This window comes from Oryzias melastigma, linkage group LG7, assembly GCF_002922805.2.
Source record: "Oryzias melastigma strain HK-1 linkage group LG7, ASM292280v2, whole genome shotgun sequence".
NCBI lineage: Eukaryota > Metazoa > Chordata > Actinopteri > Beloniformes > Adrianichthyidae > Oryzias > Oryzias melastigma.
The window spans coordinates 4,775,689-4,798,564 of record NC_050518.1 but is presented as its reverse complement, the minus strand read 5'-3'; the positions used below and the strand labels follow the sequence as shown (position 1 = coordinate 4,798,564).

Sequence of the window (22,876 nt, the reverse complement as noted above, 5' to 3'; positions counted from 1 at the left end):
GCTTGTTGTCATTATTGATAATTATGCTAAGAAATCAGTGTCTTCACATAGAGAAGTATCATTATTATTATTAATAATGAATAACTAAGCAAATTTATTATTTTAAACTGGTAGCCCTTCGTATGATTTAGTATCCATGAAGTAGCCCGCAGTTTCAAAAAGGTTGGTGACCCCTGCTTTAAGGCTAGTCACTACACACTTTATAGATTTTTCTCAAACAGACGTGGATATTTTCACACTTTTCTCTCTTGCTTAAACTCTCGAAGTTCAAACCTTTGCAGAATATTAAGTCTAGTATTATAGAATGAAAACAAACATCTGATCGCGATCGAAGATTTATGACAATGTGGTGAACTAAATGCATTCTGCACGGAGGATGCAGAACAAGGTGCACTGTAAAAAAACAAAAAGAGGAAAAAATGCAAAATGACTGAAAAAATCTGTGAAACAGGAAGACTGCGAAAGCTGAATCGCAATATAACGAGGGACCACTATTCCTTCTGTCCTCTGGCTTTTTTTGCTTTCTTCTTGTTCATCTTTCGCCAATGACTGAAAAGATCTTTAGTCACATGCTTTTGTTTACAATCTTTGGTTTAAAACAGAAACAACTTGTTGACGGCAGTCTGAACACAGACCAAAGTCAAGGTTTAGAACTGGATTTAGACCGAATTAAGCAGACTCGGTCCAGAACAACAGACTATTCCAGTCTTAATACACCCTACGTCACTTTAAATCACAAAACCTATTGGATTGTTCGTCATCTGTGATGCTTTTGAACAGCTTTTGAACAACTCTACCAGGGCTGGCTCTTCTTCTGCTGCTGTCAGTAGCAAAAACTGATACACGCAACTGCAGTGCCCCCTAGTGGTTGCTAGTGGGAAAATAACAGACACAAGCTTGTTAATTTTTCAAAACATCACAAAGAAGCCACATTTCTGGACAAACTATAGGAAAAAAACAGAAGCTTATACTTATAAGGAGATATGGAGATCAGTTAACTTCAATGGTTTGATATTAAACTTTCAGATGTTTTAATAACAGTCGGAGTATTCTGTCTTTTGTCTCCTTTCTGCTGTAGAATCCACACCGGGGATAGACCGTACAAATGTGCTCACCCTGGATGCGAAAAGGCTTTCACCCAGCTGTCCAACCTTCAGGTTTGTATGAGCCTCATTGATTGACTCATATTTAAAATCTTAAATAAAAAAAAAGGTTTTAATTTTTGTAGAAATAGTTATTTTTTTAAATGAATTTAATTAGAACAGACAGAAATCAACTATGTTAGCCCTAAAGAGACAAACCAAACGAAAGGTTTCCTCTTGACTTTTGTGCACATTCTTTCCAAATTGAAACAGTGGGTGGAGCACCACATCAATGTTTGCATTCTCTGCATATAGATAAGGTCACATTTTGAACTTTGTGGTTAAGAGTCTCTTCAGTCATTGGTGAGCTGTCAGGTTTTGGACAGCTCAAACAGCAGAAGAGCTTTCACCTAGAATTTTACTTCACACCTCACCCACAAAAGGATCAAGTTCCAACAAAGAGAGGACATTCTTGTCTTCAGTCTGAGTGAAAAGGATTTGTCTTGTGTCTTTAAAAGCACAGATGGAGCTGAAGTATTTAACTTCTTGTTGTGGCTCAGCTCATCTAATGTAGTGAACTGCTTCTTGTGTCTTTGCAGTCTCATCAGAGGCAGCACAATAAAGATAAGCCGTACAAATGCCCCAACTGCTACCGTGCCTACTCGGACTCTGCGTCGCTGCAGATCCACTTGTCAGCACACGCCATCAAGAACGCTAAAGCCTACTGCTGCAGCATGTGCGGCCGCGCTTACACCTCAGTGAGTAAACTATAGCTTTTTTTTTTTTCTTTTTGCTTTTTCGCATCTTTCCAGTGTATGTTGAGGCTGATTACTGCATTGTTGATAAGATGGTGACATTTGACATAGTTTTTTTCCCTTTGCTGTCACACTTCCTGTTTCAGAGTTCACAGATCAAGAAGTTTTTATCATTAAACCCAGTAAGGGTTTGTTAAATGATTAAAAAAAAAGTATTGAAGCGTATTGCATTAAAAAAAGGGGTGATCTTTGTTCTAATTTTTGTTTCACAAAAAAATAAATATATATTTATATGAGTGTTTTTTTTGTTCTATTTTTTTAAGAAATACAAAAGCAAAGAACTACAAACAGGCAGAACACTTACATTATTCGCCTATAAAATCAATAAGATTAATAAGAATAAAAAATTATAATGAAAAAAATAAATATTAAATATATATATATATATATATATTTAATTTGTGGAAAAAAATTGTACAACAGAGTATTAGGGCCCTTTTACAATTAAATCTTTTTTTTAAATTGCCCTTGTAAAGTCATAAATTTACGAGATTTAAAGTTGTAATTGTGAGAATAAAGTCGTATATTTTTTACTTTAAAAGTCAGACTAAATTTATGACCTTTTTTCTCGTAAACTTGCGTTTTTTAAAGTCATAAATTTATTACTCTAAAAATGGTAAATCTTCAACTCAAAAAAGCGTAAATTTATGTGAAAAAGTCATAAATTTATATAAATTTATTTTCTTCATCAATGCAAACAAAAATAAACAATTCATACTGAAACTACAGCTAATACTTCTCCTTACTTTTGTAGTTCTTAAAAAAATTAGAACAGTTTTTTTAATTCGTAAAAAACATTAGTACAACAAAGGATTGGGGCCACTTTACAATCATTTTTTTTTAAATTACCACTTTAAAGTAATACATTTAAGAGTTTCAAAGTTGTAACTGTAAAATTATAAGAATAAAGTTGTATATTTTTTACTTTAAAAGTCAGGCTAAATTTTTTACTTTTTTTCTCGTAAACTTGCACGTTTTAAAGTCATAAACGCGTTACTTTAAGAATTGTAAATCTACAACTTCAAACAAAAAAGTCACAAATAACCAAAAATAAAAACCCACCAGAGTTATCTATTTATCAGAGCATCTTGGGAAGCTTTATTTCTGGATAAAATCTGGTATTTGGCCGCTCAAAATAAAATTTTTAATATTGTATCTGGCTTTCTGGGGTTTGGAGGTTTGGAGTCAGTATTGTACTGTATGCTCACTTCCACTTTAATCTCGTAAATTTACAAGATTTAAAGTCGTGAATTTATGAGATTTAAAGTCATACATTTACACCTTTAAATCTTGTAATATCACTAATGCTCTGTCACCTTTTTTTCCTCAATTTAGTGCTATATGCTTCCATAACAAATAACTATTATTGAAGCAAGACAAAAAGTAAAAATTTCCAAAGAATAAAATGTCATGAAGAAGCGGTGGAACTGATTTTGTGTTCTTGTTTTGTAGGAGACCTACCTAATGAAGCACATGTCCAAACACACAGTAGTGGAGCACCTAGTGAGTCATCAGTCGCCCCAGAGGACTGAGTCCCCCACCATCCCCATTCGCATTTCCCTCATCTGAGCCCTCTGGACGTTCAAGAGTCGTACGTAGAGGCTTTATCTAGATGGCCGCGGGACGGCGTGCCCCCACGGCCATCTACATAAGGCTGGCGTTAAGGTTATGACAGCTGGCGTAAGCATTCGGTGTTGGAGTCAGCCCACAGACGGCCTTCTTCGTCTGGTGGAGAAATGAGCACAGCATTACTTTGTGAATGTAACCAAGCAGCTTGATGCTGTCCGGGGAATCGAGCGGCAAAGAATGTCTTGCGTCAGATTCAGTAAGCACTTTCGTGAGCCTCCGGATGCATCGCCCAGTGAAATGTTTAGGCTGCTTGCTTTTTATTTTCCTCCCTTACTTTTTTTTATCTCATCCTTAGGTAGGTTTCTAAAATGTGCCAGACGATATTTGTCCTCTTAATGATTAAAAAAGAAAAAAGAAAAAAAAAAAGCTTGCTGGGTGTATTCAGAAGACATCCAAAGATAATCTTAAAGCACTTTTTTGGCCTTGTGGTTTTAGCTCAAATTGTTTCAATCGCATTGGATGGAAAATGCCAAAGGGCATTACTTGTGGCAGCTAAGGGTGCAGACAGCAGTGGACAGAGTCATTCTCTTTTCTTTCTGACATTTCTACACCAGAACAGGGTTCTTTAAATTTGATCATGGCAATCGGTTGATGACAATTGACGATAAATCTTCCATTATGTGACATTTTAACTTGGGATACGTCAAAAAAAAGCTTTTTTTCACCACATAAGTTGGTGCCATATTGAGGTTTTAGGGAAGAATCTGGTTCAGTTTTATGATTCAGGATTTACAAAAAAAAAATGCTGCTTGATCTAAATACCCATTTAGCCCGTTTGAAAAAAAATAAAGCTTAAATAAAAGTCTCAATTCAGCTGGTTTATCTTAAATCTAACCACTGAACCAAAATGTGAATTTATTGTACAGCTACACTTTCCCAGTCAGGATTTCTTTAATAAGCTTTACACATTTGGATCATTCAGTAGGCCTATATTCTGAGTGTATGCAGAGGTGAATCCTTTTATTTTATTTTAACCCAGTTAGTATTTTACTGTATACAGTATTGTTTTATAGCATTTTACTGTAACTGAAACCTTGGAATGGTACTCCCCTGTATTCTTCAGGGTACTTTCAGAAAAGGTGCTGGAGCAAGATGTTACAATTGAGATGAAACTGAACGTAATGTAAAATACATATACAGTATATAGTATGTTTTCAACAAAAAAAAAAAAGTATTACTCAAGCCTATGGCCTGAAAAAAAGGACATTTACGCCAACAACAAATCCTGCCTCCTAAACTTTTTCTCTCCTTTGAGATAATGGGAAAATGTACATGTTGCTGTACTGTAAAACATGTTACTCATTTATAGTACCTATTTTTAAGTTTCTTATTTTGTTCAGATTTATGTATGAACTTACTGTAATTATTTTAGTCTACCAGTATGTTCTTAATATTCATGTTTTGTATCACTTATGTAAGCCTCAACTGTTTTTATCACCCCAGTTTCGTTACTCTGAATTGTGTTGGGCAGTATTCAGTCATGTAAACATTTTTGTTTCCTTTCTTCCGCATGGAGTTACTAAGCTGTAATCTGTATAACTGTTTAACTCATGTCCTCTATGAGAAAAAAATTGTGTAGATTTATGACTTTTTTTTTTTTTTTTCCTGTCTTGCATTGTGGTTTCATATACAGTTTCTAGACACCTAAAATATGCACAGCCAAGACCGAGAAGTCGAACGAACGAAGGTTTCATGTTTGAAAAAGGAAGAAAAAAAAGGCTTTGTATCTTTACCTTGTTTAATAAACAGACTGTTATAAACGAAGCATATATGTGCACTTATTTAAACCAAAAGTGGTGCTAAAATAGACAACTTGCTGCATTTTATTTACAAAAATAGCTTTATTTTTAAAAAATGTCACAATAAAACAAACATTTCAATGTATATTTTCCATCTTTCAGAAAGGCTTTTTCAGATGCTTTCAGGCAGCAGTCAGCTAAAATTAAACTGATTTTAGGCACATTTTAAAACATTTGCTAAATTTTTCTGCATCTTTAATGGAAAAATAATAGTGATGATTAATAATTTGAGTAGGATTTTTTATAATCTCAGTTAAAAACCCTATTTTGGGTTTTAAATGTATTTATTAAACCAGAAAAGGCACAATTTTAGCTGTAGTTAAAAAAAAAAAAAAACATTAAAACGGTGCCTTATCTGTCTTAAATAGTGGAAAACCCTTGAAGATTTGTTACATCTTTACAATGGATGTTTATACTCTCAAAACATTGCTTTAGATCTTAAATGATCTTCTTGTTTCTGTACTTAGTGATGTGCAAAGTATTCATCTGCTGGTGGTGTCTCTGGAGTAAACCTTAAAAATATGGGTAAAAATTTGAAAAAAAAAAACAAGCAAAACACAAAAAACCCTCGGCCTTCTATGGTAAACACTGGTGTGGCATCTGCAAACATAATATGTGAAGATTTCCTCACAACAGATCTCAGTTTAGCATTAGTGTATCACAGACTTAATAAACATTAAATGGGTCCACAGAAATCCCCCATGATATTAGTATAAATGTGTAAAAATGCTTACAAAACTATAAAGCTGTGAGATAATATATATATCTGTAATCCCACAGGTATTGCAAAGGCTTATAAAAACACACACTGCCAATAGTACCTGGAACAAGTGGAAAACATGTAGGAGTGATATGCATTCATATGAAAAATCCTCAAACCGTATTATAAAGTGCTCAGATCAAACAACAAGCATTCTAAATCCCCAATAAACGACAATTTTTTTATCATCGTCATTCCACACATTATGACAAAACATCTTTCAGAATCACAGATTAGCTTCGGTGATGGTATATTTAAACAAAAACCAAAAACTTCATGAATTATTAAAAGATTGTGCCGTCGTTCATGCTGTTTCATTGTCTGTTTTTCCTTAAAAAAAGTGTTTGACACTTAAATTAACAAAAATATCTGGTTCGTACCTGTGTCCCAACCAGCCTGACTTCCTGTTTGAGTCAAGTTTGAAAACAGAAGTATCTAAAATCAGGTGCAGTTCATTATGCCACAGCTAGGTGGCCCCAGCTGTTCAAAATAAATCAAATCTAATCAGTTTTGTAAGAACTAAATCTAACGCCAGGTTCACACCAGACACGAGCCGGCCGCGCTCTCGCGCCGTGCAGCGATCGTTTGGTCTATTTTTTGAGCACGAGTGATCCGAGTCAATCCTGGCAGGAAGTTACGCCAAAACACACGAGGAAAATAACTTGAGTTTTAAAAAATATAAACAATTTTTCACAATAAAATACCACAACTGACAAATAATTTTGTATCTAAACAGACTGTAGAGATGAAAATAAGCACAACAAACAAAAAGACACATACACACGGATGTGTGGGCCGACTACAGAGCACAGGGGTGTGGTTTTAGGTGTCTGATGATGGTAAAAAAAAGCTCTAAATAACCACAGCTGAGCAGAAGCGCCCGTCGACCATCGCGGAAAAGTACTTGTCTGGTGTGAACTGGAGGTTCAGCGGATACCACGCTTCTCCATCTAGTGTGAACCAGGCGTAATGCAGCTACCTGCTGAACTGACCTGGCTCTGGTTGTTTTTGTAATCATTAAAATGATTAAACAGGGCGCAGGTATTGACTCTTACCCTGGTGTGCAACTACAACTTTCAGGCTAATTTTTCCCTCATATTTGCCTATTTTGAAAAGTCTGACATCTTCAATAGAAATACATAGCAGCTGCATGACTCAGTTGGGTGGGTGTATGCAATGAGCTCACTCCAGTCTGGGTCCTTAGGCAAGACCAAACTATGGAGCCACAACGAGGCCCAAATCTGGTCCGTAGCCCTTCCTGACAACAGCGTTGTCAGAAAGGGCATTCGGCGTAAAAACTCTCTGGCAAACCACCTGAACGAAAAGGTGAAAGCTGATTCACAGGATGTGCCAAAAGGTGAACAACATTTCAATAGAAACATAACGCCGTGAGCTAATACTGAGACCTCTATCCAAATTCCAGAGCTGCATCCCGCTCCTACACCTGATCACTGTGCGTGGAACTCTCCTGTGCGTCTTTGGCACAGGCTGGAGGAACCAGCGGGGACGTGAGGTTCAGGTATCCTTGCTCGGAAGGGGGCTGTGTAGAGACGGAGGCCCCCGTGCCGTTCATCAGCATGCTCTTCGACCGGCAGATCGCATCCAGGATGCCCATGTGGTCGCAGGAGCCTGACGTCAGACTGAGAGGAGACAGAGCAGGGGTTACGGGGTCACGCATCTTCACGGGACGCTGGAGTCTGTCTCAGACATACGGTAGCTCATAAAATAAAAGTTCGTTCTGTTCAAGCTGCCTCACCTTAAAACAGAAGTGTGCACAGCACCTTCACTGAGTCCATCAGAAGGCAGCACTTTTTTTACGTTCTGTTGGGAATTACAACATTTGGTTTTTAATTACACAAAAACATTTCTATCGTGATTTATTTTTTAAGTATTTTTATCTGGCATAGTTAAGACTCCAACAGCAATAATGTGGCAACACAAAAATATGTTTGTACCTCAAGACTGTAGAACGTCTCTGTGTTCCTCAGAGCGCGCTCTAGGGAACTAACTTGATTGGAAAGCTTCATTGTTCTCTCATGCAGCTGTCTGTTTTCCACTTCTAGGATGTTCACCCTGAAAGAGTCAGAATGACCGTCAACGTACACAAGATGACTGTCAGAACTTCAGAAACGTCTGCGGGTGTCAGTCTGAGTGCAGTCAGATGAAAAATAAGGAGCTAAATCTGCTCAAAAGCAAAGTTGATGGTGAACTTTCCTCCATTGCTGCGTTGTTTAATTAAACCTGTGCATTCACAGCATGTCGGTTTGTGATGAGACTGTGAAACTTTGAGTTGTTAGAACAGTTGTAATGATTTCTCCTTTGTTTCCCTAAAGGAACTCAAGAGAAAATTTTGATCATCTCAAGAGTAACTTAATATCTCAATAGACTGTAGAGTACAGCCCTAACATGACGACAAAAGTCAGGCAGGGGACAAAATCCTCTGAAACCCAACAGTACAGAACTGCCATATTGTAGGAAGATTTCCTCAATAAAATGTTGTAAATCAATATCTAAGAAAAAAACTGTGGTAAATCTAAAATCGAATTTATTCAGAAATATTTCTAAGAACTTTGGCATTAAAAATGAAACTACTGTTTGTTGTTTGGCATAGTAGTCTTCTGCCCCCTGCTGTTCTAGTTAAAGAACTGCATGCAATGATCAAAATATCCCAACAAAATAGAGCTGTTTATGTTAGGTTTAAGATTTAAAAAAAGAAAAGAAAAGTTAGTTGAATCCTTAACATTTCCTTACAGGGTCCACATAAGAAACTCATGTAAAATTTTGAGTTCTCAAATGAAACTATTTCTCTTGTGTCAATCTAATCAAGCTTCTCTGCTGTCCTGAAAATTAAAAAATAGCTTACATGTAAAACTATAAATCATCAGCCTTAAGTCACAGTTCACCATTTGCTGTTTTTGGTTCAATTTTATATTTTTTTGTGAAGAAAATTACAGTGAATTTAAGTTTTGAGTAAAATATTTTTTAACAAAGTTCATATTTACAACTTACCGGGTCTATTCTCTCTTGAAGTAGCAGTATTTTTTTAAAGTTGGACAATGTTGTTTAGTTAAAGTCCCACACTAACTATGTTTTTTCTATTGAAAAGCATTATTTAAATTATAATTATGCAGTTTTTAACCAAAATCAAAAAACCTGTCGTTTTATAGGAAATATTTTCTGCAGAACAGCAGGAATTCATTAGAAATTCGCTTGTATATTAAGGGCGGGACTGCTGGAGCAGAAGTTGGCCTCGCTAATTTCAGGGGCAAAGTGTGAGCTTTTATGGTTTGGATTTTTGAATCGTTGAGTCCAGCATCATAAATGCAAATATCAACATTAACAGATACCTGTGCTGGACTGTTGAAGCCGTCCTCATGCCTTTACTGCCCATCTCCTCCGCCTCACTTATCCTCCTCAGCAGCTCCCTCTTGTCTTCCAGCAGCTTCTCGTTTTCTGTCATAACAGTTTGGATCCTTTCTTTCTCCTGAAACCCACAGAGGCAGGAAAACTGAGATACTTTGAGAGCTTTTTTTTTCTAAGAACATTTTTTAAAGTGTTACTTTGAATGAAAGACTGTTGGCCAGTGCGAGGTCATTCTCCAGTCTCTGGATGGTGGAGTCCTTCTGTGCCGTCGTCTTGAGAAACACCTGCTTGGCCTGACGCAGCTTCATCTTGTTCTGAGCCTGCTTCTCGTTGTACTTCCTGGTCACCAGGACAGAGAGGATGTAAACAAGAGAACCATCAGGGTTTATATGAGTTAATATGGAGGTGGAGAATGATGTTAATATCTTACCTAATATTTGCATCCAGCTGGAGGAGAACCTGCTGTAACTCTGCTTGCAGCCTCTCACATTCCTGCTGACTGACCAGCAGCTCCTCCTGCAACTTCTGGTTTGACTTCTGGCTTTCTTTCACCTGAGAAGCATAATTTTAACACATGCAGGATCGCTGTCATGACCGCATGTAGCATCAAGACCCAGTCCCATCATCACAAATAAGCTCTTTTTCGATTGCATTTTTTAATTTGCTCTTGATTTGCAACAATTTCAATAAAAAATTACACGAAAATACTATTTTGATCTTAATTTTCTTAATATATGTCCTCTATCATCAGAAAAATGCCAGAAGAACATGTGAAAAACACGATTGTGATTGGAGTGGGCCTCAAATAAGACGTTGAATGTAAAGTGTATTGCAAATTGCTTGATAAGATAAGGCTACAAACTGAAAGAACATTGAAGTCATTTCTTTAGACTCAAAGCTTTCCTTCGAAAGCTTTTTTTGTTAATCCAAAATCAACTGTCCAAAAGTGCGAGTTGAACAGTATTATTGACAGTAAACATCTCTACTGTCCTCAGATTATTTATTTAGTTTTTATTTACTTGCTTTTTCACCAAAATTATTGATATTTCATTAAATTATCTATTTTTCTAAAGTTTCTCTGCCATAGATTTGCAGTCAAGTTTGTGTTTCTGTACAGCTCTATGACAAACCATTAACTGTATAATAGTGAAGTATTTATTCTATTTTCTACTGCATGATTAATTTGTTTTCTTTGCTGTAATAACCTAGTGCAGTTACAATGGTTGTTGTTTATTGTATGTTAAAATTAATAAAGAGAATATTCAAAAGTGCGAGCTGCCCTTCGCACCTCCTCTCTCATCTTGCTGAGCTCAGTCTCAGAGATAGATAGCCGGATGTCCAGCTGCTGCACCCGATGGCTGAGCTCCGTGTTAGTCCTGGACAGGGACGCCTCCTTCAGTCTCAGAGAGCGCACCTGCTGCTGCAGCTCCTCCTCGCGCTGCTCCAGCAGCTTCCTGAGGGGGGGAACGGCGAGGTCGGATTACACGTCGATATTGTTTTGAGGTTAACAAAGAAGCTAGCAGTGAGGCGTGAGCTCTGACCAGGCGATTTGCTGCTCCTGCTGCTGCGCCCTCAGCGCCGACAGGTTATCGGACAGATCCCTGCTGTCCCGCTCCAGGCGGCTGCTCTCGCTGGCCCGAGCTTCCTCCATGCGGAGCTGGTGCTGAGCGGTTTTCAACTGCTGCTGCAGCTCCAACACCTTCCATCACCCAGAAAATCACAAAGAAAACCTCAGAATGAGAGCAAAAAATATCATTTAATTTTGTAGGATTCAGAACTTTTTGTGCAGAACTAATCGACAATGTCCTTTATTTATATTAGGTGAGCGTTGGCTCTAAACTCCAGGAAGTGGGAATGAATGAGTTTAATGTTCTGCTTACAAGTTAATGTAATCTGATGTTATGAACCGAGTTAGGGATTAACTGAGATTAACCAGGGAAACTGACTGAGAGAGAAATACAAAAACAACATTTTGATAATCTTCTATCCTAGGTGGAGCAAGCCCCTCCCACAATATTCTGTTTAACCTCAAGGCCGTTTCATGAGATGAACTTTCTTCATTCCTTCGTTTTATAGGCTAAAAAGTTAGCTGGCGCTGCAAACTGATGATTAAGATTAGGATTAACTTTATTAAGGCTTGAGGCCAAATTAGGTCACAGACAGAAGATCCCATTAAAAGCTTAAAGTGCAGATTTCACTGTGTATTTCACTAATGCTCAGAAGAAACAGAAGGAAGAGCTGCAAAGTGTGCCTCCATATTTTCCATTCATAAAAAAATGTAAATGAAACGAGATAATTCAGGAGGATTCAGGTGGAAACTGAAAACTCTTCACTTCTTTTTCATTTTTTCATCATCAGGTTGATCGTCCAGGTTGATCAAAGCAGCTGATTTTCAGCCAAACCGACCCGTGGGAGCACCGACCTTCTTGTCAGCAGCGATGAGTCGAGCCCTTTCCGCCTGTAGGTCCTCCTGCAGACTGCTGCTGGCTCTGTGGTTGGTGGTCGTTCGTGCCAGCTCCAGCTCCAGTTCCCTAACTTTCTGCTGCTGACATTCGCTCTCGGCTGTCTGAGTGGACACTTTCTGCTCCAGCTGCACCAGCTTGACCTGGGCCTGCTTCAGTTCAGCAGAAATCTGCAGGAGGAACAACACAACGAGGATTTCCTGTTAGAATTTCACACTTGATGATCGTTATTGAACCCTTTAACTCCTGAAGCGTTGTCGGTGATGCTTAAACACAAAATCTTTAACATCCTGTAACTTTTCAACCGTTAACACGATCGACATAATTCCAGTAGATTCTGAAAGGGGAAAGCGGCGCAAGCAAGGGTAGGCTCGCAACACTAGCCAGCTGCCGGGTGGACGGCGTAGTGCGCTAGCGAGCTCAGGTGTATCGAGCTAACAAGCTTCAACGTAGTGAGCTAGCGAGCGCCACTATAGCATGCTAGAGAGCTCCATTGTATTGAGCTGGTGAGCTCCCCTCTTGCCAGTTAGCGAGCTCATCTGTAGGGAGCTCCTCTGTAGTGAACTAGTGAGCTCCACTGTACCGAGCAGACCCGCTGTCCACGGAGCGGCTAGCTAGCATAGCGAACCAACCCACTGAGTTTCCACTTAAGTCAATGTGGGCAAACACAGGTGGGGGCACCACAGAAACTGTGGACAAACCCATTCGGGTGTCCGCTTGGCTTTGCTGGCTTAGAATTTTAGCAAAAATTTAAAAAAATGTGTCGTTTTTTTAAGACATATTTTCTGCAGAGCGGTGGAAGTTCACTAGAAATTCACATTTGGGTTGTGGGTGAAATTGTTGACACTGAAATTAGCTTCATTCATTTCCCATCAGCCCTTTGTTTACACTCTCTCCTGCTAGCTTATAGCACCTCACAAGCACACGATTTTTATTGGAGTGGGTTTTAAATTCAAAAAGAAGAGACTGAATGTGGGATAAATTTGATATAATTATCATAAATAATGTGTAATAAATGTGCAATGATCAAACCCACCTTGAGTTTTTCCTGATCCAGCAAAGCGTTGTGTCTCTTCAGGTCCATGTTCTTCTCCTTCTCGTAGCGCAGCTCCCTCTCAGCCGAGGTAAACAGGCTCTGGGCTCTCTGCAGGTCTTGTTTCATCTGTTTAGCCTCCTCTCCCTTTTGACTCAGCACTGAGTCTTGGGACTAGACATAAAAACCCAATTGAGTGCTGGGAAATCCAATTAAGTATCTTTAAAGATGATAGAGGGGCAATTCATTTCTGTAATAACAATATCTACCAATCCGTACAAGTAATTCAAAAGACAGATGAGTTAAAACATGCAGAGAATTATCAACTGAGATTGAACAACCTTGATACGAGCCTGGGCTTCGCTGAGCTGAGCTTCAAGCAGCATTTGATGCTGTGAGGTCTTCTGCTGCTCCTCCCAGACTTTACTCTGCAGAAAAGTCAGCTCTTGTTTCAACGCTGAGAGCTACGAACACAAGACACAAGTTCTGGTTTAACAAAACAGGAAAAAACAACAGAAACATTTTCAAAACTGATTTCGATGTCTGTAAATGTACCTGATCCCAGTCCTCATCCTTTGCGGTTGCTGTGTGGAGCTTAGTCTTACTGCTGCCACTGACGGTTTCCTTTGTAGACGAGAGGAGGTCTTGATGCCACACGAGCTGCTTATGGAGGCTCTGAGTCTCTCGCTCCAGTCTGCCTCTTTGCTCCTCAGCCTCCAGCCTTTCCTGAGCTGTGGTCCTCAGCTTGGTCTGCAGCTCTGCAGTCTGCATCCGCTCGGATGTCAGCTCTTCCCTGAAAAACACACACATTTATGCAGAGCAGCTAAACTCCAGGGTAACACGGCAAACACAAATAATGGCTAGTTGAAGTAATAATGTTTAAAGAGGTCTCTGTGTTTTTGAACTGAGCTGCTCTGGGATCCACCTTAGGCTGTTGTACGACGTCTGAAGGCTGCTGAGTTCAGAGCTCAGTTGGTCGATGTTCTTCTGGAGCTGCTCAGCCTGCTGCATGTTTTCCCTCTGGTGTTCTTGGGTTTGGTTGCCGGATTTGCAGCGATCCAGTTCAGTCTGGAGTCTGCTGTGGGCGCGCTCCATCTGGGCCAACTGACCAAAAAAAATGAAACATTAAAAAAATATATAACTGTGCTTCCGTTTAAATGCTACAGTAGATTAGTTGATTAATGGGAGTGTGTCTAAATAATGATGGGAGTCCCTCTGAGCTGTGACTGTGGCTGAGAGTGGAATCAGAAAGAAAAGGAATTGTTTGTGACAGTGATTCATCGGTATAATGAAAAGAACCTTATTACGGTGATTTTTGACTCGTCAGTCCAGGTTCCACGCAACGCTGTTGTGACATTCAGAACCCGCCAACATGTAGGTTCACAACGACGTATTTATGACACAATGGAGGCAGTTTTTAAAGACACTCTCTGATGAAAATGGTGTTTTTGGTGCTTTTAACATGTTCTTTTGACATTTTTTTGATAATGAAAAACATACATAAATAAAATTAGGCAAAACATTCAATTTTTTTAATTCAATTATTGTGAATCAAGACCAGATGCAAAAATACTGTTGGAAAAAGATTGCAAGTGTGATGTAGAAGCCACTATGGCAAGCTTCAAGCTCCCTGCTCCACTTCATTAAGATGCACCACCTTGCAGATCAATAGATGCATCTACGTCTTTGTTTTCTTCATCTCAAAATGGCTCAAAATTGTACAGCTGGATAGCTTCAATATTGCTCCCTTTTTGTTGCACCGGCAATGTCAGGTTGGTGTAATAAAGGGGCTGTAAGGTAGCGGGAGAGCATGTAAATCGATGGGTGATGGGAAATGGGGGCGGGCTTACTCCGTATCAATAATCCCATCCACAACTCTGAGGTGAATTTCTGATGAACTACTGCCGCTCTGCAGAAGTTCAGTCCTAGAAACCGAGACAGTTTTTTTATTTCACCCAAAAATGGCATAACTGTGATTAAAAGACCACTTGGAACGCTTTGAAAATAGATATGAATAAGACATTATTCCATGACAGAATCTACGCTGTCTTTAGTTTGTCCCAGAAGTTAAACCGCATAGTTAAGTGGCCTAACCTTCTCCTCCAGAACAGCCTTTTCCCCTTTGACCTGAGTGAGGCTCTTGATGAGGGTTTTCCCTTGCTGACATTCTGTCTGAAGGCCGCTGACCTCAAGCCTCAGCTTCTTCAGCTCCCGCTCACCGATCTGTAAAGCCTTTCAAGTCGAGAACGGGACAATAACACATAAATATTGAATGGCGTGTAAAGTCTGTTAATAATTCAAAGTGTTTTCAAACTTTGAGTATTATTTTAGAAAAACACAGCAACTATGACTCAAATTACAGCCTCGATGTTGGAGGATGGTGTTTAAAATCTAGTTATTTACCTCTTTATCTTTTTTGAGGGCAGCCTGTGCAGCACTGAGGTCTAACTCCAGCTGCTTCCTCCAGTCCTTCTCCTCAGTCAGACGAGCCTCCAGCAGAGCCAGTCTCTCCTGGCTGCTGTCCCTCAGGTGCTTCTTACATTTAAAAATAGATTAAAATTTGCATTATTTTCTCACTTAAATCTTCTAATACACAAAGTCTATTTTCCATTTATGGTTGCAAACATGATTTCATTTTCATCTAATGCTTTCTTACTCTTTAATATTACTTTAGGAGAGATTTCTCACCACTTGCAAGAAGGAATCTGTGGATTTAATGTCTTCTCCGTTTTTTAGATTTTTTTCTTGAGCATCCTGCTTCTTCAGCTCAGCCTCCAAGCTCCTCACCTGCAGATCCAGACTCTTAAATACTATGAACTGATTTTTTAATGTATACATGATTAATTTAACCTTTTCTTTCCACTTTTATTGTAATATTTGAAAGTGTTTCGCAGTAATCCTTACCCTCCTGTGCAGCCCTTCCAGCTCTCCCTCATGGCGATGCCTCTCCTCCTTGCTGGCGTTCTGGGCTTCTCCTAGCAGGGCTTCCAGCTCCTCGTTCCGCTCTTCCAGCTCTTCCTGCTCTTTGCGTAACCTCTGGAGTTGGCGTTGCAGCTCTTTCACCTGCACAAGTCCATCCTCCATGGCTTCTTGGCACCTAAAGAACATAAATTGTTTTAAGGTCATTAAGTCTTCTGCTTCAGCAGAAAGGAAGTTTTCTTGAGAAACTACCGTTTGTGAATCTGATCCTTTTCCTGCTCTGGCTGGTTGTTTTGTGGCTCACAGCTCTTTTCCTTTACAGCCTCTTTGGCAGCATAGATTTTTGACAACTGAAAAAACAAAGCTGAGATATTACAACAATGTGTGAACATTTACATAAAAAAACTAAAAAGTGAATCCTAACCTGATCTTGTAGATTTTTCTTCTCAGATTGGATACTGTGCAGCTTCTCTTTGAGAACTCTGTTCTCAGAATGTAATTTGTCATTTTCCTCTTTGGCAAGCTGTAGCTTCATCATATCTGTGGACAGACGGTTTACATGACACTTTACTGGGTTGTACAGTCTTGTTTTTGGAATGTCAAACATGCAACTCCAATAAAAATCACTTTTGAAGAACACTAGTCAAGAAAAGAGTGAGCCTCGTTCGCATATTCAGCTGTTTTTAGATAACACAGAAGTATTCCTAAATAACTCCAAAGCTCTGTCTTCAAAAATACTTGAACCTTAACATCAAGTTAATCCAGAAATAACTGATTGACTCCCAAGTTAAGCAGAAAAAAATGTTTCTCTTTGGTTTTAAATTAGAGACGCAAACCACATTTGGTCGAACGCCAAATGAACAACCCTAAATGAAATCCACCGATCAGCGTCTGGAATGAACTTCAACCTAAAGGCATATTTCAGAAATTTAGCTTGGTATTAAACCATGGTCCAAATGTAAAGTACTAGAAATAATTCAATTGAAAAGTCATCAAAAAGGAGAAGAAATGTTTTAAAGAATGTTAAATTTAAAAACATATATACTAGATAAAAGCATTTACCAGTCTTACAGGTGCCTATAACCTATTCACCAAATTGATTTACATAGTTTTTGATTTACTGCCAAGATTTTGGCCTTTGACGCCACTTTGTCTCACCACAGTGTTTCAGATTGTCCACTTCTTTCTTCAGGTTTTCTACTTCCTGAACAGTTCCCTGAAGCTCAAAACCTAAGATTAGAAACATGAGTTTAGTTATAACATTATAATACAAAATATAAATACATCTTTAAAACTTTGATGCTGTGAAAAAATGAACCATGAATTTCAAACTTAAAAAATAAATACAATAAAACCAAAGCTTGAACTGTTCATTTATCTCCATAGGTGAAATCATATTTTTCCTGTTTGTTGGTTTTATTGTTCTTGTATTAAACTAATAAAATTACATATAAAAACTATGTTAAATAAGTAAGACAAAAAAATATATAATTCTGCACTGATATTTTAAAGCATAATTTACTTCAAAAAGATGTGAAGTGCTTTGATGTTTCCTTCTTTATTTGCATAAATGCTTTTAAAAGGCGTCATTTCCATACCACTTGAGCTTTGATTGTTGTCTTTCGCAGCGTCCAGCTCACTGGTGAGTCTGCGGATGTCCTGATGAGCCATGGCCAGCCTCCTGGAAGCCTCCTCTAGGTCCCTCTCAAGGCGAAGCCGCTCACTCCGTTCTCTGGAAACCTGCTCGAGCTGAGCCTGACGGTAGACCATGAGATATGGTTGGTTAGTTTGGGGATGAAAACAGCAGAAAAAAACAATCATGTTGATTGAAGGGATTCAACATGCAGCTGATCCATTCAACGACAGACAGAGAAACCACTGAAAAAGAAATAAACGTGCTGAGATTCATGGACCTTCTATGATCTGTAACATGTTTTATTTGGCATAAATCTTATCAGTCAGAGTAGAAAAATAAAGAAAAAAGTAAAAACATGCACCAAAGATCCTTCAGTCAGTAAGGGGAAGCTCATCTTGCAGCAGAAGTGAAACTGGGTCCAGCCATATTTGACATAAATGCATCATTGTCAGCCAGTTATTGGAGCAACACTTCACTAAAACAAGGCAGGATTGCAGCGTTGCAGCATTTTGGGTCTTCTTCCAAACACCAGTGTTAGTCAGTTAGTGTTAGCCATAAAGTGGCAACCTACGGGGATAATACTGTGTTTGTTCTGACCAGACCTGCGCAGGCCAAACAGCTTCTTCCATGGACTCTGGGAGGAACTCTGCTGAGAGGAAAAAGCCAGCGTGTGCAGAATCACAACAACAATCCTGTTTTATAGCTGCGCATTATCTGAAACAGTTCAGAGCTGTTTTTCCCAAAAAGTCTGCAAAGACTTGGAATCAAGTCATTAAGCGTGATCGTTCTCTGTCATGCTATCTAATGTTTCCATCCAGACTTCTTCTGTTCCGGGACAAATACGCTCCTGACATGAACAACAGAAGACGTTACAGACAGTCGGGTTAAACCATTTTTCCTCACAGGAAGATTTAACATTTATAGCTGTTAAAATTCTAATAAAAAAACAACAATCCAGTTTCTTGCTGACCTAAACCCAGTGTGAGCCACAAAGTCCTACTTTACCATTAAAAAAATACACTTTACTTATGTTTTTGTGCCCATTAATCAATATATTTATAAAATGTAGCTTTAAAAATGTACAATAATGGACTTGACAGTGGTGTATTTTTCTCTATTTAATTTCTTTTACATGTGACATACCGGTACAAGTTCCTTTCAAAATAAAATACAACCTGTGTCAAATAAGATCCTCCTGTTGCAGTAGATTAACTTCAATGAAAAAAAATACTTTTTACTTTAGAAAATCTGTGTAGAATCAATGTTTTATCTCTAAATATAAATGCAATTATATACTTCAAGGGCTTTGCCTCTAAACAGTAACTAGACACTGTTGTCCAGCAGCAAATAAGAGTATGAGCTTCAAGCTTGTTCTAATAATGAACCACTCTGACAGTAGATTAAACCTTGACCATCATTTTGATCAGTTTTTTAACATGTTAAAATCTAAACACAAATGATAAAACTTCCTTAGCTAAGACAAAATAAGTACAAAATCATTACTTATTCAAGATTTCTGCATTTTTCTTTCAAGCCACAATAGAGGGATGAAGGAAACACAACATCCTTTATATTTACAGATCACTTTAATTAAAAGTACCCAAAAATATTTTAGTTTGACAAGAAAAAATAGGTAAAATGCTGGCATTTAGAGTATAGATATTTCACTGAATTATTGAACAAAAATACAAATTAAATGTCCTTTTAATAATTTTGTTTTGTATTAAATCAGGGCTCATGACCTTAAGACTGTGAGGAGGGCATCTAACTAATCTAGAAGTGATAAAACCAAAGCAAACTTGGTTTTTCTAATGTGGAGCATCTCACTAAGGCAAACACAGGATAGATGTTTACAGGGATTGAAAAGAAAGAAAAAAAAAAACATGGCTGCATATGGGACGTCAGGGTTCACTATGAGCTTAAATGCAGCTGGATATTTCGGAAAAAACTAACATAAAAAAAAAACAAAAAAATCCATCCCTGAATAAAAATATATTATTAAAAATGCAAAAATTCAAATGCAGAACATTTTAGGAAAACACTCATCTTTTGCTGAACTCTTCATTTTCCACAATAACCAGAACAAACATTTGTTTTAGAGCATCGGGTAAAGCCATAACAAACAAAATAAAACCCTTTTCAAGCTTACAAAACTTAAAAACTGTACTTGGCGTTGTTCATAAATAAGATGCATGGTTTGTCTCAAATGGACATAATCATATAAAAAAAGTCAGTTATTAGCAATTATTTACCTGATGGTCAACCTCCAAGCTGCCAGCGAGATCCTGACCGTCCAGTTTCCTCTCAGCAGCCTCCAGCCTTTCAAGGAGCGTTACTCTTTCCACCAACAAGTACGCCACCTGCTCACTGGGGCTGCTCAAAGCGATTTCTTCCAGTTCTCCCTGAACCAGCATCTCAGCCAGCTCCTTGCTTTGACTCTCTGGAATAAAAGGGGACATTTTCAGAAGTTAGGCGAAAAATTAGAAAACTGTTGGGATCAATACGTCCAAAAAAAATTCAATTTCAACAAAAACGAAGGCATTTAATACACATTACAAATGTGTATGAAAGAGTAAGGCAGACTAGGTAAGAATGCTAACAATAACATGCTGAATAATACTTCACCTTGTTGCTGTTTGATCTGTTGAAGTTCATGTCTCAGTTCCTGGTTTTCTGTCTCATACTCTGCAGTCAGACTTTCCCGGTCTTCTAACAGCCCTCGAATGTGTTCCACGTAGCTCTCCACCTTTGCATTTAATAAAAAACAAATGATTTAATGTTTAACTAATCTTAATGAGAAACCACGACCAGCCTGCACCTATTTCACACGAGAAAGTGAGTGACCACATTCCTTGAATTATGCGCAGTTGGTGAAACAGCTGAGGACACAGCAGATGGTGAAACAAAATCCCAGGGAAACGTCTCACCTCCTTCTTCTCATTATTCTGCTCAGTATGAAGCGCCTGCAGCTCCTGGCTCGCCGAGCGCAGCTGGGCTTCACTGCGGAGCAGCAGGCGCCACAGGCGGCGCTGCCGGTCGTCTGCGCTGGCTTCTGGGGACATTCCATCGTCCTGAAGCCTCTTCGAAATGTGGTCCAGCTCGGTCCAAACCTGTGGGTACAGTGGAGGAAATTGGAAGTTTTTTTTAAAAAGAAATGGACAACTTGATCAAGTTTTAAAGCCTTACAATAAGCTGCTTTTTGAGAAATTGAAACTGCATTTAGAGTAGGAATAAAATGGTTTACTTTTCCCATGATTTGTATATTCCAAAACAACAAAAAAAATTCTGAAAAAAGTATTTTTTTTTGGATTATTTAAACAAAACCATTTCAATTGACTTGTACTAATCATGGTGTAATGTAATAAAAATATATATATAAAATCCTTGTAAAATTTAGCACAACACATATTTGATACTTTCAGCATAAGTATATAATTGCATGTATAGATTTAAAAGAATCTGCACCAATTTTCACTGTTTTCTATTGTAAAAGGAGGAAAAAATGAAAGTGCTCTAAAGTTGTAATGATAGAAAATGCCACATTTGATTTGGCTTTCTTGCATTTTTTTTCACTGAAGTAAATCTACTGCAGCAGGAGAATTTTATTTAAGACAGGATGTGTTTTATTTTGAAAGGAGCTTGTTTGTCGCAAGAAAAAGAATACAATTTAACACTGTTATAATTCAATTATTGTATATTTTTAAAAGTTAAACTTTTTAAATATAAGGATCAATGGCCACAAAAAAGTAGTGTATTTTTTCCCAAAATTATTTAGTGAGGACAAAAAAATATATAGATCATTATGTTAAAACAATCTAATGCCTTTATCACAGTAATTATAGCCCTGGCTAATTTGCAACACCTGTCCTTAGACCAGCAATACCAACAATAAAAGATAAATAGACAACTATGAAATGACAATACAAAGAACTCATTTACATGCTTCACACGATATTTTAAACGGTGAAGTGGGACTTGGCGGCTCTCGCTGGGTTTTGGTCAGCAAGAAACTGCACCAAATGGCTCTTTTAGTGTTAAAGATTGCAGACCCCTGTGCCAAATGTTTCTCATCCAAATTAAATTTCTCAGGGAAACTGATCCGTTTGCATGCTCACAACATCACAGCTACAAAGCAGCACTGGACACCTGTTGCAGAACACAGTATTGTAGTTTAAGGACGTGTAACCTGATCAGGATCTCCAACAGCATGCAACATACGGTCACAAACCAAGGATCAATTATCAAATACCTCCTGCTGTCAGCCCAATTGGGTAACTAGAATTTCTGCTAATGTTTATGACACATAGATTAGTAGGAAATTACCTCATCATGATCCATTGTCAGATCTTACATTCGGTGGAGCTGCACCGGTGAACTGTTCCTTCATTTCAGACATGGTAGCAGTCTAAAGGAGCCGAAAATCTGCAGATTTCCAAACTTCATTGCTGCTGTTCCTGTTGTCCATCCATGATCTGACCTTTTTGAGTGTTTCTCTGTTTCAACAAAGAGAAGGGAGACAGAGCAAGATCATTTGAACTGTTCTGCTGTGTCCTCAAGTCCTGCATAATCTGCCTCCGTTGGCAGATAAGGCAGCTTCACGGGAGCCTATGCAAAACTGATGAGCAAAGTCAGATATGCTGGAACTGTCATCATGGAGGGTTTAGTTCTCCTCCAAGCTTTCTCTACTTTCTCGACATTGCATTGGCGTGTTTTGTAGGATAATCATGCATATTTGCAGACAATTGCCCCAACTACACAAAAAGAATCCTTCAGTTCTGCTTAAATTTGCTTTCCAAAATGTCTGACGAGCTGCAAAAAAGTGAGCCTTCTCCAGGGAAAGTGCTCACTTATACGGAACCTTTCAAAAATGTATGTGAATATTTACAAAACATATAGAAAAACTGGTACTGACAAATGGCAGGGCTCACAAGTTAAACAAAGTATTCCCAAAGTTTGCAAATAGCAGAGCTAGCTAGCCTAGCTATAACGGTAGCTTGATAACGGACCGACAGTCAGCAGCTACGAGGGTTTGGACTGGGATGTGTGGAAATGTATACAGGAGTGAGAATTTAACTAAACACTGGAGCTGGGACCTCATTTAGCAGTTAATGTTGTACTCACGTCTCGTAAACTGCAGCATAAAAGCCCCGACTCCGGAGGCTAGGCGAGGCCAGCAGCAAACTGGCTTCTACGAACACCTAGGCAACGGACCGTACCATTCCACAGATGCGGGGGACAGAGCATCAAAGTTAGGTTAAAACAAACAAAAAACAACTTTCTTCCATCTATCACATAACCTAAACGAACGTAACATTATACTTTTAACAAATGTTCACTGCTGTAAAATGCATTTAATTATGTTACGTTTTATAAGTCTA

General features: G+C 38.4%; 2 protein-coding genes across 5 annotated transcripts in view; one reads left to right on the top strand and one right to left on the bottom strand.

Annotated features, from left to right (window-relative positions):
• The window catches only part of znf362b (zinc finger protein 362b), a gene marked incomplete in the record, with an annotated part of 16,852 nt that extends 11,562 nt beyond the window's left edge, over positions 1-5,290 (top strand). The window contains 3 exon segments of the mRNA XM_024292839.2: positions 1,079-1,157; positions 1,682-1,840; positions 3,350-5,290. Coding sequence (XP_024148607.1) covers positions 1,079-1,157; positions 1,682-1,840; positions 3,350-3,466 — 355 coding nt within the window.
• Positions 5,115-22,876, bottom strand: ccdc30 (coiled-coil domain containing 30). Of its 4 annotated transcripts, none has more exons than XM_036212655.1 (27): positions 22,620-22,876; positions 21,822-21,991; positions 20,426-20,608; positions 20,124-20,244; positions 19,751-19,938; positions 18,070-18,147; positions 17,461-17,617; positions 17,021-17,092; positions 16,287-16,402; positions 16,115-16,212; positions 15,848-16,040; positions 15,632-15,730; positions 15,347-15,478; positions 15,038-15,175; positions 13,869-14,047; positions 13,499-13,736; positions 13,285-13,407; positions 12,947-13,117; positions 11,871-12,080; positions 10,990-11,147; positions 10,737-10,902; positions 9,879-10,000; positions 9,646-9,787; positions 9,433-9,569; positions 8,041-8,158; positions 7,842-7,906; positions 5,115-7,725 (listed from the first exon to the last, which is right to left on the bottom strand). In XM_036212655.1, exons 2-27 carry the CDS (start codon positions 21,834-21,836, stop codon positions 7,524-7,526), a joined length of 3,621 nt encoding a protein of 1,206 aa, XP_036068548.1. In that variant the 5' UTR covers positions 21,837-21,991; positions 22,620-22,876; the 3' UTR covers positions 5,115-7,523. The 4 variants fall into 4 exon arrangements, with proteins under 4 accessions (XP_036068548.1, XP_036068549.1, XP_024148604.1 ...); XM_036212656.1 differs by having other exon boundaries at positions 15,347-15,475; XM_024292836.2 differs by having other exon boundaries at positions 18,070-18,144.